This window comes from Eleutherodactylus coqui, unplaced genomic scaffold, assembly GCF_035609145.1.
Source record: "Eleutherodactylus coqui strain aEleCoq1 unplaced genomic scaffold, aEleCoq1.hap1 HAP1_SCAFFOLD_805, whole genome shotgun sequence".
Lineage (NCBI taxonomy): Eukaryota > Metazoa > Chordata > Amphibia > Anura > Eleutherodactylidae > Eleutherodactylus > Eleutherodactylus coqui.
This window is the reverse complement of record NW_027102119.1, coordinates 12,578-29,893: the sequence shown is the minus strand read 5'-3', so window position 1 is coordinate 29,893 and position 17,316 is coordinate 12,578. Positions and strand designations below refer to the sequence as shown.

General features: G+C 43.5%; 1 protein-coding gene across 2 annotated transcripts; it reads right to left on the bottom strand.

The window, feature by feature from the left end:
- Positions 1 to 9,749: 9,749 nt before the first annotated feature.
- Positions 9,750 to 16,406, bottom strand: LOC136598337 (synaptonemal complex central element protein 3-like). 2 transcript variants are annotated; one of them, XM_066588718.1, is made up of 3 exons: positions 16,389 to 16,406; positions 10,812 to 10,920; positions 9,750 to 10,001 (listed from the first exon to the last, which is right to left on the bottom strand). In XM_066588718.1, the coding sequence occupies exons 2-3, from the start codon at positions 10,918 to 10,920 to the stop codon at positions 9,844 to 9,846; spliced, it is 267 nt and encodes an 88-aa protein (XP_066444815.1). In that variant the 5' UTR covers positions 16,389 to 16,406; the 3' UTR covers positions 9,750 to 9,843. The 2 variants fall into 2 exon arrangements, with proteins under 2 accessions (XP_066444815.1, XP_066444814.1); XM_066588717.1 differs by lacking the exon at positions 16,389 to 16,406 and adding an exon at positions 15,290 to 15,376.
- Positions 16,407 to 17,316: the final 910 nt, after the last annotated feature.

Sequence of the window (17,316 nt, the reverse complement as noted above, 5' to 3'; positions counted from 1 at the left end):
GGTTTGGTTGTTCTTCTGAAAACTATAAACGAGAACGTTATGATAGTAATCAACAGTCTGCCATTTCCAAACCCTTGTCGAACTTTCTGCAGAACACAGTGAAACGTCCCGAAGGATCCTCTGGTTGGAGCCCATTCTCCTCCAATGACAATCTCATAGCTTCAAGTACCACAATGGATATATCTAAATGTGAGGCAAAATGCTTACAAACTTTGCAAGCAATAAAGAAGGATCATCATTTGTCGAAAGACCAAGAATTTGATTCTTTGTGGTCCTTAGATGCAAATCTTGGACGGATTACTCTTGATAACAAAGACGCCAGTTTCAATGATGCATCTCCTGGGCAAGCCTCAATTACATATTCTACATCAAGTCCTTCTCAAAATGAAGAACAAGACAAAGCATTACAAAATACAGATCAGGAAAGACTGGATACAGTTGATTCAAATGTTCCATCGTCTTCTAGGAAAAGGATAATGTCCACTATTGCTGAAACTCCTGAGCTCATATTACCAGAATACCAATCACTGTTCGTTCCGGAAAGGAAGAAGCCCCTAATGACTAAAAGCTGTGATAACATATATTCTGGACCTTCCAACGAGGGCTCAGCATTGAAAGCCAAAGCACAGAGTATGCTATGTTTACTTACAGAATATTACACTGCAAAATTACATTCCTTGGAGAATGGACCACTGGAAGAAGTAGCAAGAGGATGTTTTATTCGTATTCCAAAGGGCTTTCACAATATCCGAGAAGGAGTGAGATTTCAGCTAACTCTGGGCAATTGTTTGGAATTGCTAAGGCTAGCCAGAAAGAACAGTGTGCCTGAACTACTAAAGGCAATCTACACACTAATCAGTGACAACTACTTAAATGTGCTGAAGAATTCCGCTATCTACAGCCAGTTAACAGGCTTGGAGAGAGAGAAAATCCTTCAATTAAGAATGAGAGGAAAATTGTCTCTTTGTATAATTGAAGCACAAAGTATATTTGGCTTGAATAAGAATATCAGCCAATCAGAGGATATGAGTCAAGATCAACCTAAAGTTCAGCTTTCCTCATTAGATATGGAATCAAACCAATGGAAACAAGTTACTAATATTCCCGAAGAAGCCTGTCTTAAAGGTTGTAGTATCTGCTCAATGCATAACTACCTTTTCATGGCAGGAGGCATCCAAAAGACCAAAAATGGCTTATTGTGTTCCAACAAACTGTTTTGTTATAACCCTCTCACTGACATATGGACACAACTCACACCAATGAACCAGGCAAGGTCCCAGTTGAAGCTTGTCCCACTTGATGGTTACCTTTATGCCATTGGAGGAGAGTGTTTGCAAACAATGGAAAGATATGATCCAAGATCAAACAAATGGACCTTTGTAGCATCCCTCCCAAAGGGTTCTTTTGCTGTTGCCCATGAAGCTGCAGCCTGTGGAGGAGAAATTTATATATCAGGAGGTCATTTATTTTACAGGCTATTAAAATACAACCCTGCTCGAAATCTGTGGGAAGAATGTCCTTTCAATGCCAGCAAGGGCCGTTCCTGTGACATGGTAGCAGTAGGCCATATCCTTTATAGATTTGACATGCACAAGGACTCCACTGTTCATATCTTCAAATATAACACCACAGCCAAGGTGTGGTCTGAATATACAACAACTTTTCCAAATAGCAAGGTCCCTTTCAGATGTGCTGTGTTGGATGGAACCATCTATTGCTTAAACAGAGAGACAACTGCTCGCTTTTCATTGGAGGAGGAAAAGGCAATGTTTGAGTCAGCCATGTTCAGCAAAGTCCCCACTAAGGGGATAGGCTTCCCTTGTCCTGTTGTGTTAAGCCTACAAGGATCGGTGTCTCAAACATCTGTATAAGTTGTTAATATACCTGTTTACTATTTTAGTGTACAGTTTTAGGGCTTTTTTGCATAATAATAAGTTAGCTCCATTGCCCCTCATTGTATTCAGCAGTGGGATGAAGGAAAAAGTTTCTGAGCTTTTCCTTTTTCTCCCTCCTGGGATGTGTTTCCATTTTAGGTTAAAGTGTAAGTAAATTTTTTATAAACGTATGACACGTCATAGTGACATGTCAGAAGCTTTGATCAATGAGGGTCCAGCTGCTGAGACCCCCACCAATCGCTAAAACAAATGGGCAGAAGTGTTCATCTTAGTGCTGTGCCCATTCAGCTGTTTCCATCACTGCTCGGAGCAGGATACAGGTCCCATAGAAAGTCTATTGAGTCCTTACATTGCTTATGATGACCGCTAAACAGGGACATTATTCAGAAAAACACTTCTGCCTGTTCATTTTAGGAATCAGAGGGGGTCTCCGCTCCCAGACCCCCACCTATCAAAACTTCTGACAAGTCACAAGTTTTAAAAATGTTTAGTTATACTTTGTATCTCTTAGAAACCCCCTGAGCCAACAAGGGCGTATCAACCGTGGAGCGAGGGTGTCTAATCTATTAGTTTCACTCCTATTTTAATAGGTAATTAGCACCTGCACAGGGATGTATTGTGGTCTCCAAATGTGCTGTATTGTTAGCAAGCAAGAAAGAGTGAATTGTATCTCAGGCATGAATATTGCATGGAGGCACAAGGATGTCCTGTTGCAGGTGGCTTGGAGTATATTGTTGTCAGGTTTTTACCTGAATTCTAGGTACTGTTTACTGGCACACTTAGAAGTGCACCACCAGTGTACATGTATTTTTTGCACTAATTCTTTAATTCTATGGCACATATATTTTTTAGGGTGTTAAAGTTATGGTGTCCCATTATCCATACATTTAGTAACCAGGGGCACCACTAGTGGGACTGCCCCATATTCACTTTCTAATAGGAGGTGTATGCACTACTTTTTTAAGTTAATGGGTACCTAACTCAGTTATGTGTGGTGAATAATGCACCACTAGAACTCTGTATAAGCACAATACAGCTTTGATTCCATACGATAAAATATGCTAGTAATAATTAGGAAATTATAGTACCAGTGTTTCTGGTGGCGCAATGCGACACACCGCTCTGCTACATGCATGTCACACACACAGCTCTGCTACATGCATGTCACACACACACAGCTCTGCTACATGTACATTACATACAGCTCTGCGGTACTGGTGTATCTTGACGCCACCAGAAGCTAGGTGTGTAACAGGGCTAGCATGGAGGGACGCTCCTGTCACACCCCTAGCTACCGATTGCCTGTATTGCAGAAGGTCCTAGCAGCTGCCCTGGAGGGTTACATCTCTGCCAGTACTGTCTGGTGGCGACAACATACAATAATAGCGTGCGACAGGACAGCCGCCGGGAGCGGGGTGACTATAGGGTAGACGGGGATAGTGACAGCGGGGCCAGTGGCAGGACACGTCGACACGGACGGTTGGGCTGTTAATGAGAAAAGGGCAGGCGACAGGAGCAGGGCCACTACAGCAGAGATGGGACAAGTGACAGCGGGGGGCCACAGGTGGGAGAGGACAGCCTGCGGCAGTGGCACCAGTAAAGGGGGGAGTTAGAGGGGGGAGCGGAGTTGTGAAAGGACTGGCGGCGGTGGCGGCAGTGGGCCCAGTAAAAGGCATTGTGACAGCGGGGAGCAGAGGTGGGACAGGAATGTCGGCGGGAGCGAGGCCGGTGTGTGTTACTGCTCACCTGCCTCCTGTGGGAGACGACAGCCAAGGGGAGGCGGACAAGTACAAAAGGCAGTGTGAGAGCGGCGAGCAGAGGTGGGACTGGACTGCTGCTAGGAGCATTGCCAGTGTATTGTAGTGCTCAACTGCCTCCTGTAGCTGCTGCACCTCTGAACGCCGGTGTGATTTCCCTGACGCCCAGACCGACAAGGTCCAGCGTTCAGCCTCACTGCCAGGACCTGAGAGCCTGCCTATCAGCCGGCCAATTAGCATCAGGGAGTGTCAACCCCCTGTCAATCTGGTCTCCACCAGGACTTCCTGGTGGCATCAAGATACACCAGCTCTGCTACATATATTTTTCATCCCATACAACACACTGATCACCCCCTGGTCATCTGATCCCAAACTCCTCCCACATAGGTGACTGATCACATGATGGTGACATCACAGGTCCTGTAAGAACATGGCTGCTGTCCAGCAGTTCAGAGCCCCGGTTACTGATCCAATGATGGTGGCGTCTTCACATGTAACTCACACAGTTACTCACTTACAGACAGGGGTCATTAGTATTCCATAGCAACTGAGGCTGCAGGGGTTTGTAGGGGATGTAGTCTGCCTGTAAGCTGCACAGGGATGAAGGACCTGTGATGACATCGCCGTTATGTGATCAGGGGCGGAGCATGCAACTCACTCACTCATGGACGGACAGGTGGTCGTTAACATTTTGACTACAGTATGGTTTATAGCTGCAGTTTTGTTTTAACACACACTTTCTACAAATGTCTGTGTTTGTCTCCAGAGCAGATTTCTATTGTGAACTTGGATTATTTATTTACTACATTTTATTTGGAAATGAAATATTGTTGCAGTTATTTGCTTTTGTTCTGTATTTATTCTGTTATGCTGTAAATAATATTAATACTTATGTCCACAGATGTGCAATACAATGGGTTTATGTTACTCAGGAGGTATCTATATACATGTTATCAATATCACTTATGCTATACGGTCTATAGCAATTTATATAGTTTCAGTTTAGTGTTACTATAAGCAAATTAAGTCTCATGACATAAGATACACAGATTTGCAGACAGAGCAGTCATGCAAACACTCAAGAAATATTTGCGTGTTACAGTACAAGCTAAATTGAGGAATGTCTAACGGAAAATACTTTTTATGTATCTGTAGTAATAATTTCTGTTATACTGAGCACGTGCGATAGACATAAAAAAGACTGGAAATGCAGTGGTGAATGTTATGCTGCTACAACATCATCCAGCATGACTGGCTTGGTGATGGATCAGTGATCGACTGAGGAGGCATATTCTCAAAGGGTTGCACAATCCTCCACATGATAGCCAACAGTAGTTTGACTGGTTTAAGGTACTACTAAAAGCTCTGGGTTCATCCTGGTGCAGGACAACGACCGGCTTCATGTAGCCAGAATGTGTATACAGCTCCTGGATGAAGAAGGCATTGATGCCATTGATTGGCCCTCACATTGACCAGACCTCAATCTAATTGAGAACCTCTGGGACATTCTGTATCAGCATCTAAAATCGCCAACTAACACCACAAACTATGCAGATGTTCATTGATGCTCGGCTTTCTGGGAGAAGATCCTTCAGGACACCATCTGCCATTGCATCAGGAGTGTGCCTAGATGTTTTCGGGAATGCATACAGACACATAGAAGCTTTACACATTACTAAGGGCTCTTACCCACTGGCGAGGTCTTCACTCAAGCTCGCAGCGCTGAGAAAAATCTAAAATCTGCGCTATCGCCCGTTGTTTTCAATGGGGCCGGCGGCAGCAGATGCAACAGCTATGGCAGGGGATTCCTTCATCCCTGCGGATTTTTCTTAGCGCTGCAAGGCTGGAGTGAAGACTTCACAAATGAGAATGAAATCACTGAAAATCACTGGTTTCATAATCATGCGTTTTCACTCGCTCTCACATTGCCACTGGGTAAGTCACAATATGAGCTGCTGTGATAAAATTCAGGCAAAGTGATTTTCTGAGTGATTTGGAATCCAACCCTCAATTGGTTGATGATTTTGTTTTCCATATGACTGATGAAACGTCATTTTGTCCTCAACGAATTACACACAATTACACACAATTCTTGTCAGTAAAGATTTTAAACTTGAATCTATCATTCATGGAGATCTGCTGTGTAATTTAAGTGTTCCCTTAATTTTTGTTTGAGCAGTGTGCGTGTATATATATATATATATATATATATATTTCTTTTTCCTTCTATAAATTAGTAGTAATTATGGAAATATGGCATCTTAAAAAAATATCTCAGTGGCGGAGATAGCATCTTCCTCAACTCCCTGTAGATTTATAAGGGTATGTTCACATACTATAGACCCTCAGTGGATTTTCAGCATTGGAAAATTCACAGAACATTTACAGTGGTTCTACGGTGGCAAATTTGTCACAAATTTCATCCTTTGCAGCGGCACTTTAAATCCACAATATAAATTTATATCCTGCAGATTTAAAATCCCCACTATAGGTAAGTTTACGCATAGATTTAATGCAGATTGTTTTCTATAGCATGTGGATGAGAATTTGGAAAAATGTTCCTGCAAATGCTGCAGATTTTCCTGCACATGAAATTGACTATAAATCCTATATATATATTTTTAAAAAAATTGTCAAGGCCTCCTGCACACGGGCAGACTTGCATTGCGAAATCCAGAGCGGGATTCCACCTCCGAATTTCACAGCAAATCCAGCCCATAGCATGCTATGAAAAAATGTGATTCCGTGCCCACGAGCGGAAAAGAAACCTCAGCATGCTGTGATTTGTCGCGGGATACACACGTCCGGCTTCCATTGACTTCAATGGCGCGGCCATTCTGCAATCATCATTGCGGAATGGCTGCAGGAGCCACGTCATCACTATAGCGATGGCACGGCATCCTCTCAACTGTGCATGTGCTGGCCAGCACATTCGCAGAACAGGAGGCCATGTTATAGCCATAGCAACGGCGCAGCATCCCCTGTACTGCGCATGTGCCGACCGGCACATTGGCAGCACAGGAGAAGACGGAAAAGATGGCAGACAGGTAAGCAGGCCTGGTACCGGGTTGAACTCTGCTGCAGAAATCCCGTATGTGGGGTCCGACCCGCCTGTGTGCAGGGGTCACCGGCTAGCCACCGGGTCGAACTTTGGTGGGGGAATCCCACATGTGGGGTCTGACCTGCCCGTGTGCAGGAGGCGTAAAAGTTTGTCAAGTACAAAACTGAAAATACTAGAGGAACAGTAAAATTAAAGGAAGGGAAAGAGGGATGCCACTGAATTATTTATCCTACACTATGGGTGAGACTTATACTCTAGAAGGGGGATGAAAAGGAGACTACAAGGGAGTGTCTGATTGGATTAGTGCACTATACACAGCTCTAATACACTCATATCCAATACTTATGGGCAGGAAAAAAACAATATATTTATAGAAACTAGGAGAGGAAAAAGCAAGACCAAAAATTTCTGTCTGCTCTCCATCTGTCACATTCACATTTGCACTATGGCTTCCATTTTCCTGCTCCATTATGGGAGAAGGAAACTGGAACCCACTGGCCAAACGGATCTGTCTTACTGAACAGTGCTAAACTAATGAGAGGTGGTGAGTTCTCCATCAATGACGTCTTCAGAGGCTGGACAGACATCTGTCTGGGATGATTTAGTGATCCTGCACTGAGCAGGGGGTTGGACCCGGTGACCCTGGAGGTCCTTTCCAACTCTACCATTCTATGATATTATGTCTCCATTATAATGGGGTCTACTCAGTTTTCTTTCTGCTGTCTAGCATGCTGTGCTATTTCATTCTGAATTTTTGCTGATATTAGTGACAGGGGCTCCAAACAGAACCTCCAATGCTGAGGTGAACACAGCCTAATCCACATCTACAGGGCCTAAGGTGGTTTCATGAAATTCAAGGAAACTATGTAGGTTCATAGGTAAAGTCACAATGTTCTCGGTGTCAGATTAAACCTCCACTTGCTATAAATATTAGGCCTCTTTCACACGGGCTACAAAATCCTGCTACAAAATCATCGCTACAAAACGCATGTATGTGAAGCTCATGGTTTCCAATGGGTTCTTTCAGACTACAACACACATCGCTGATGTGAAAGAACCCATTGGAAAACATGGCTTCACATACATGCGTTTTGTAGTGGGATTTTGTAGCCCGTGTGAAAGAGGCCAAATAAGTGCTACGGCAGCACATTATGTAAAACTAATGAAGTCCCATATAAAAATCATATGGGCTAGGGGATGATAGACTCAGCATGGTATACAGGAGGTCACTATGATTTCCTGTTTCAGGGAGTTCAGTTGAAAAGGTCATATGAGTATACAGGCATGTCATTGCTGCAGCCATGTAAATAAAGTCTGGCATGGAGGTAAGCTCTGACTATGTTACAGAGGAACAGGTGATTCCACTGGTGGGCCTTGAGCTAGTGTCGGCCCCCAAACTGCACACAAGATCTGCATATATTGGGTAAATGGGAGCCAAAAAATTCCTGCCCATATGCATTCTCCATATACTAACTACACTGAATGCATATATTACGGCTGAATGCACACGGGTGGAAATTCCATGCAGAATTTCTGCCGTTGAACACTGCCATAGGATTGCATTAGTTTATTCATTCCTATGCAGACAGTCGCGAGTGAAAACTTGCACGGTAACAAAATCGTGGCATCTCCTATTTCTGTGCGAACCTCACAGAGGCCCACACAGAAATGTCACCGATGACACGCCGTCTCCGCTCCGTGCATGTGTGCCAGCCAGCACATCGCAGAGCAGAGAGAAGATGCCAGAGGAGGTGAGCTGTGGGTCACTGCAGGGGCACGGGTTGCATCCTGCTGTGAGAATTATCCCTATTCACCCTATAGAAAGGCCCGCATGCAATCACAGCCACCTTTACATTGAAATGTGTGGAAAATGCAGAAGTGAGGAATTTGTGAATGGGGATCATGTAATATTTGCATGTAGTTGTACAGGGAGCCCCCAGAACAAATTTTACTGGTGGGCCCTGGGCATCCCAGTCCTGACACTGCATGGAGGTGTGGAAACAATTTACAAAGTAAGTCCTGTATTCTTTTTTTTATAACATTCTCTCTCTCTCTCTCTCTCTCTCTATAACATTCAGACAACCCCTTGGATGCACAAGTTCACGGTACAGCATTAAAGGGGTTGACCAGCTTTGAACTATTGATGACCGGATTAGGTCATCAATAGATGATTGGCTGGGGTCTGCCACACATGGCCTGTGCCAATCAGCTATTCATTCGATGGTTCTCTGTCACAGTGTATGTAGCCAGAACCAGACGTCTCCAAACACTTTGCACGGGTCTTAATTGGTATTGGACACTATTTCCATAGAATTCCCACCAATTAACTATTGATGACTTATCCTGGACAAACCCTTTAATGTTTCTTACCCTTGTGGATATTATTGTTGCAATGGGGAGAAAGCAAAGTTAAATTTCCAACGTCAAATGTATTGTATTTGAAAAGGTTTTTGGTAGACGTGTCAGGACAGCACAACATAAAGATTGAAATATACTGTTTAGACTCAACAGCAATGTAGTTTCTCTTGTATTATCAGAAAAATGAATTGTTTTCAAATTTGCCATTTTGTATAGTTACTTATTTCCTGGAGAATGACAGTTCTTGTTTTCTCATCATCATCATCATCATCATCATCCAGGTGATTCTCTATTATATAACATGATGGGAGTTAATTTAAGAACACTTTAAGCTTTGACTGCCCCCATGTGGTTGTTGGTACTCATTACAGCAGTACAAAAAATTCTGTTGCACAAAAAAGAGGGGTTCTAACTTCACCATTGCTAGGATATAAAGGGCCTCAAAGTTTTTCACTTTTACCATTTTCACTAGTCTTATGAATCACCCTTGACTTTTTATTTACAACATTCCATGTTCCCCAGAATACAAATGATTTTACAGTCATGTTCTGTAATTGTTAAAAACCCTTGAGGCTTTTTTAGATGGTTTTGTCATAATTTGTCATGTGAAAAAAAACAGACAGCAATTATCAGGATTTTAAGTAAGAGGAGGCATGAAGACATATGCTCTGGCAGAAATAAATGTAAGCCACAGAGCTGCTTTATTCTTTATTAAAGGACCTGTAGCACTGAGAATGGATCGTGCTGAACATGTTTTATGAACATTGTAGTTCTATGATGTCTTCTTGGTTTCATCTAACATATTTTTCCAGTTTTTCTCTATTTCTTCTCTACACTGCGAGAAACTTTCCTCCAATCTTCTCATTTGGTCAACCAGGGCAGGATCGCTACGTGTCATTATCATTTCATATACCATCCATGTAGTTTTAACTGATGACATATAAAGAATAAAGTATTAAAGTTACAAATATAAGCTAACGAATAGGGAGCATAAATACATATATTTCTGTTGCTCATATAGCACCAATATAATGCGCATCAGTCCCAATCTCTTGTGGGGCTCACAATCAAAACTCCCTATCTCATAAACACAAACAAATAGGTTAAGGGGGTAAGTAAAGGCTAATTGGCCCAAAATACCAGAGGGGAGGACACTGGCTTGGACAGAAACCGACCATCCCCATTGCTCAGAGGATGTAATGAGGTATTAAACTGTGTGATTGCATCTACACCAGTGTGGCGAGGGGGCCCGGCCCCAATTGCAACCTCTGCGACCCCTATAGAAGCACCACTGAATGGACTAGTTTGGTATGTTATTTGAAGTGTGGAAAAAAAAAAAAGACCTGGAAGAAGCCTTAGTGAACACACTGAGAGCATACAATATTGATGTAGATGTTGTCTTTGGTAAAATTTAAATCCAGAACCCCCATAGTACAAGGCAAGTGAGCTGCCCAGATTGGTTGGCTAGATATGAGACAATAGTATGTTCAAAAAGACCATTGCAGCAAAGGAAAGTCTGAGCAGAGAGGAGCTAAAAAGTGTTTATTGCCCTGGAGGAACCCCCATATCTATGCACTACACAACATCCTATTAATTTGGATGAGCACTAGGGATCACTTATGGTCCTTTTACACGCGCCGAATTCTCTGCCTGATGTAATAAGCGCCGATCGACAAGCTTGTTGATCGTCGCTCATTTCATTTTCGAGCTATTAGTGTGCATTTCTTATTCCAAACCTACCTGATATCTTTTCCATTTGCTCCAGCATTCTTTCCAGATCTTTGTTAAGATCTTTCAACATACCGGAAACTTCTTCATATGTCTGCTTGTCTGAGTTTGCTTCTGCCATCTAGTTAAGAAAATGTCTTTAAGATCAGTACTTACAACTATTATTATACAGTAATTGTGCATAATTAATACACTAAAGTCTGCTATACAGGGTGTAGTCAAAAAGATGGATCCAGCAGTATATCTCAATACTGGTAACAGTAACATACTCTAATAGGAAGGCATGGATGTGCTGTACGATAGTATGCCAGACCGGCCCATTGGGGCTACTGGAAAATAGATTTCAATTTTTTGTTGAGGCTCCTGTAAAACCCAATTGCAGAGTTGAAGATTAGCATGTGAGAAGCAGAAACCCGCTTTCCACATCTCTCTATGGGACCGCTGCTATGCCTTAAAGGGGTTGTCTCGCAGCAGCAAGTGGGGTTATACACTTCTGTATGGCCATATTAATGCACTTTGTAATGTACATCGTGCATTAAATATGAGCCATACAGAAGTTATTCACTTACCTGCTCCGTTGCTAGCGTCCCCGTCGCCATGGATCCGTCTAATTCTGATGTCTTCTTGCTTTTTTAGACGCTGTGCGGTCTTCTTCCTGGTGAATGGGGCCGCTCGTGCCGGAGAGCTGGTCCTCGTAGCTCCGCCCAGACACGTGTGCCGATTCCAGCCAATCAGGAGGCTGGAATCGGCAATGGACCGCACAGAGCCCACGGTGCACCATGGGAGAAGACCCGCGGTGCATCGTGGGTGAAGATCCCGGCGGCCATCTTGGTGAAGGAAGAAGAAGGAAGACGTCGCAGAGCGGGGATTCGGGTAAGTAATAATTTTTTTTTTTTAACACATCCTTTGGGACTGTCCTGCACCGAACGGGGGGCCTATGGGGAAAAAAAAAACCCGTTTCGGCGCGAGACAACCCCTTTAAGTAGGGAGAGAGTACTCAACTTGGCCTCCTTCTGCAACGATAAAGGCTTATCATCCATGAAGTCGTCCACTGTCGTCTGCAGGAGATTCACATACATGTTGAGAGTCCCTGAAATGAACACAGGTCCAGCTAGGTGATCGTGCCAGATTCCGACCCACATGTTCACACTGAAATCTGCATTGTCTGCTGATTAGGTTGTACTCTTTTTAGTAATTTGCATTGCACCAGCACTGAAATGACACTTTGACATTCACTAACATGGTCCAGCAATGATAGCGTGGGACATGGACCGCACTGCTGAATGGCTCCATGCATGTATCATAGCAGGAGGCCACTTTCAGTGTGCTTTCCTTCAGTCATAGCAGCGGTCCCACGGGACCTAGAGAGACGTGGAAAGTGGATTTGTGCTTCTCACATGCTACTCTTCAACTTTGCAATTACATTTTACGCTCTTACAAGGGCCACAAGACAAATTTGAAATCCATGTTCTAGGGCCCCCAGGGGATCGTGCACCATACCATAGTGTAGCGCACCCATGTCTTCCTATTCAAGTACACTACTGTTATTTCAATATAAGACACCAGTATTGAGATACAGCACTAAACCTGCATTTCTTCATGCTACATGCACCAACTGTGTCTGATCCAGGACATCAGTCTTCACAACAGGCAAAAGTATCTGAAAACATAAAGAAGATGGTCTTTGAAGATGTTAGAAACCAGGCAGCAAGAAGACTACTAGGAATGAGCTGCATCAAGGAGGATATTATGTGGCTCCTGGGCCCTTTTGTAAAATATTGTCATATGTCCTTTAGGGGCCTGATGTAACTGCAACTTCTACACCTGCTATACATACCGTAGTTATGGTGAGCTTTTCCATACATATGGTCACTGCAAAAAGTATATACTGTGCTGCGGGGGCCTATCTGTGGTGCATGATATTTAGTGGCATATTTTGGGGCCTTCCATAGCGCATATACTATGTTCAGTAGATTAACCTGGAGTATGCGGAAAACGTACACTTTGACCTAAACAGAGCCTTAGGGCGGCTGAACACTACCATATGTGCAATTGCGCTCGCTTCAGTGCAACATATTTGCACAGTGAACAAAGTTTGATGAGATAGGTATATGCGTGCGTATCTGCGCATATTACTGTACTTTTTGAACATGCAGGGCCAGTTCACATGCGTGCGGGACACCCCCGCCGTGATATAAAAGGCTATTTAGCTCAATAAGGCCCAGGTGTAGTCCTTTTCCTGCAAAAATTGTGCAGTGTTTTGGTGCGATTGTGCGGGTATTGAATATGCATTTGTGCACATCCCGTATACTTCTATGGGGCCCCTGGTGCACAGTAGTGCACAAAAAAAAGAGCGAAAAGTATGGACCTGGAAATCAATGAATTCTATTCTCTGCATCTTGCGCAGGCAAATTTTGCAAAAATATGCGCAAATACGGTCATCTGAATCCACCCATAGAAAGCAATTGAACAGTTAATTTTGAAGGGGTGAAGTCTCCTGCGGATCTCAGCTAAAATCTGCCCCAATTAGGCATATTTTGATGCTGTTTTCAATGCAGAGTTTGACGCAGATTTTCTGCGGTGGAAAATACTCACCAATTACACTAAGGCCCCCTGCACACGGGCAGAAATTCTGCGGTGGGATCTCCCGCAGAATTTCCACCCATTCCCACCTGCATAGGATTGCATTATCTAGGCAGACAGCCGCAAGTTTTCCACGTGAAAACACATGTGAAAAACAAATCGCGGCCTGTTCTATTACTGTGCGGGTCTCGCAGAGGCCCGCACAGAAATGTCAGTGGTGACGGGCAGGCTCCTCTCTGTGCATGCGCCGGGTGGCCGTCAGACAGCGCATAGCTGGAAACAGAAGACGCCGGGAGCGGGTGAGCCGCAGGTCTCTGCAGCGGCATGGGTCCACATCCCGTTGTGAGTATTCTCGCAGCGGGATCTGACCTGGCCGTCTGCAGGCGGCCTGTGTGTGAATGTACAGTATTCATATACAGTATTATATTGCCAACTGAACCCTTCTAGTTGTTGTGGCTTTTGAAATGCAATGGTGCAAAAAGAATTATTATTACTAATAATAACTCGGTTGACACTGTGACACATTGTTATAAGGCACTCTAAATACTATTCTGGGGTTGTCTAGTCAACATTTTCCTGAAAATAATTCCACTATCTTGCAGGACACAATACAACCAGAAGGTGGCAGCATCAGAAAGAAAGACTGGAAGAGGACAACTGAACCATGAAGGTGGAGGATTAGGCTGCATATGGGGGTTGAGGTTGTATACAGAGGTTATTGCTATATGGTGATGCTGTCACTATATGGGGGCTGTGGTTGTCTATGGAGGTTGCGGGTGTCATTATATGGGGGCTATGGCTGAATATGGCTCTTGCTACTGTCACTCTGTGAGGGCTGTCATTGTGTGAAGGTTTGTTGCAATATATGGAGGGATGTGGCTTTCACTTTAATGGAGATACATGCCTATTAGGGTTGCCACCTTTGTCACCAAAAACTACCTGCCAAGATAAAAGGGGGCATGGCTAGAGGCATGGCTTATCACAACGTAAGTTTTTACCTCCATTATTCTAGTGGCCACAACTAATAATTGTGCCCCCCTCAGTGGCCCCAATAGTAATAGTACCCCAGGTAGTAGCCCTAAGAGTAATAGTGCCCTTAGGCCACTCTCACACATGCTGTCAGCAAAATGCTGCCATTTCGATCGCAGCGTTTTGCTGTGATTGTATCGCAGTTTTCGGACGCAGGTTCCTGCCTCTGGCAGCGAGTTTTAACGCACCCCATCATTCTTAATTGCGGCAAAATAGAGCGGACAGCGCTTGAAAATTGCAGCGCTAGAAAGCACCGCATTCGAGCGCGTGTCTGCGAGGCCCCCAATGGGGACGTCATACTGCGATTACTGCAGTGTTTTTAAACGACGCGGTAATCACAGTAAAAAGTGCATTTGTAAGAGTGGCCTAAGTAATGGCTCTAATACTAATGGTCCCCCAGTAGTGGCTCCAATAATAATAGTGCCCCCAGTAGTGGCTCCAAAAGTAACAGTGCCCCCAATAGTAATAGTGCACCCAGTGATGGCCCAAATACTAATAGTGATCCCAATAATAATAATGCCTGCAGTATTGGCTCCAACTGTATTAGTGCCCCCAGTAATGGTCCCAATAGTAACAGTGTCCCCAGTAGGGGCCCCAATAGCAATAGTGCACCCAGTTGTGGCCCAATAGTAATAATTCCCCCAGTATTGACCCCAATAGTAACTGTTATGGCCCCAGTAGTAGTAGTGCCCCCAGTAGTAACAGAGCACCCAGTCGTGGCCCCAATATTAATAGTGCCTAAGTAATGGCCCCAATAGTTCCTGAACTTCTTTCCTCTTTGAGAGCTGGAAGGTGTAATATGTTCTAATATCCTCCATGTTAGCGGGATACCAATCACATATACGGCAGCGAGACATTATCTACTTATAATATCATACTTTTTCCTCAGTGGTTTATGTGATTTTCTCTCAGAAACAGACTTCCTGCCTTCAGACACCTCAGTGCTCAGTCTTCAGCTCTGCAACTGCCACCTCATCCACAGTGAAGGCCATGTAGTCATGGTAACCACATAAGGCCTAGCTGGAGGGCCTGAAATTCACCTGACTATTTGTTTCTTAGCTCATTAAAACGTCAACTCTTACATTTGGTTGATAAACAAGGGAAAACTATGAAAATTCATACTTTTTATTGTGCCCCTTGTAATTCACATATTATTGCTTCAGAGGAAACATGAGAAATAATACAGGGTGGGCCACGGAAAAGTAGGCCGACACCACACTCCCATGAAAGCTGCTGCCCATAGCAACCAATCATAGCACAGCTTTCATTTTACCTCAGCAGTAGAAGAAATACAAGCTGTGCTGTGATTGGTTGCTATGGTGCTGGGTTAATTTTCTGTAGGCCACCCTGTAGAATAATTGAATTATATAAGAAGATTCATACAAGAGTGAAGCAATGGCCGATGCAGAAGTAGCGATCAGAAACTCCTCTGCTGTATCTGTTACAAATTGGGGCCCAGAAAATTATAGTCATCCTCATGGCTTCAAAATAATTTTCATATGTACAGAGATGCTACAATTAATGTGACATAGTTTCCTCAATGGAACCTAAATACTATTTATCTCCTTCCTGCCATATGGCATAATAGTATGTCGACAGTCATTCTAGCGAACCGTAGTACAACACAGCGAGCTCTGGCTGTGCCATCACTACAAGATGTCTGCTTTAGGCCGCTTTCACACAAACAACAAAATCACCCGATTTTCTGGCGATGCGACAGCGCTACAAATCACATGCTTTTCAATGGGTTCTTTCACATTGGCAAAGTTTTGTAGGCTGCTACATTGCAACAATAAAAATAATCGCTGTATGCTCTATACAGTCGCAATTTGCAAAAATAAATGTTTCTCTATGGAGCCTTTGTTTTAGTAGCATTGCATGAAATTGCGGTTTTCGATGCAATTTTGCTTTAACATAAATGCATTACTTTAAAAGGAAAAAAAAATAGGTATATATATATATATATATATACATTACCTATCAGATGTGGTCCCGCTCCTCCTGCTCATCTACGGCGCTTCGGCACACGTGCCAAAAGTTCTCTCTTGTCGACACAAGCTCGCTTCCTGGTTTCCTGGTTACGGGATTCATAAATCTCGCCTCCGGGAAGCGAGGGCTGTGATTGGTTCATCGATCAATTGGTTCATAAATGGGTTCTATTCTCTGCATATTACGTGCAAATTTTGTGTGTGTAAGTAAACCCGTATGAAGGGGGACCTTCCTCTGATCCTGGCCATTTAACCCCTTAAACACAGTGGTCAATAGTTAGAGCAGAAACTAAAGAGTTTGAGAAAGAGGAGGCTTTTGTCATGCAACTGTCCATGGGTTGCTATGGTAGCCAGGGACTATATGATTATTAGTCTGCCTGTCAGTATACCGCAGGAGTATTGCAATGTATTATATAAGTAAATAAAAAATGTAAAGTTAAAGTCCACTGGAGGAAAAACGTTAGATTAAATTTATTTTTCTTAAAATCCAATGTAAAAAAAATAACTTTTTTACCCCTAAAAGTGCTTTTATTAGACACAAGTGTAAAAAAATAACTATGCATGCAGTACCCCAGAGGAATACTCCTGACACTTGACATACGTGGGGAGCTGGGAGAGTTAAGTGATGACTTATCATGGTGGCACTTACTTATCAGACTCCTTTCCCTGATGGATAACACGCAGCCAAGGCTAGTGTGTACCTGCAGATCACCAAAGACACCCCTAGGATAGGCAATGCCAATAACAGGACGATGGGGGGTAGTAGTTGTCACGGGTGACACCACCATTCCTACATACCAGTATTCTACTTGGCGGGGAATAATCACAGCCACAGATTCTGAGTACCTTGGGACCCCAGGTTAGGGCCCAGTATAAACTTTACTTGAATAAAACTGTAGATAACAACTTTACAGGAC

Excerpts from the sequence above, each read along its gene's own strand:
- LOC136598337 (XM_066588718.1), bottom strand. The coding sequence starts at position 10,920 with ATGGCAGAAGCAAACTCAGACAAGCAGACATATGAAGAAGTTTCCGGT. Across the intron at positions 10,002-10,811 it reads GCAAATGGAAAAGATATCAG|TTAAAACTACATGGATGGTA; the intron begins GTAGGTTTGGAA and ends ATATGTCATCAG.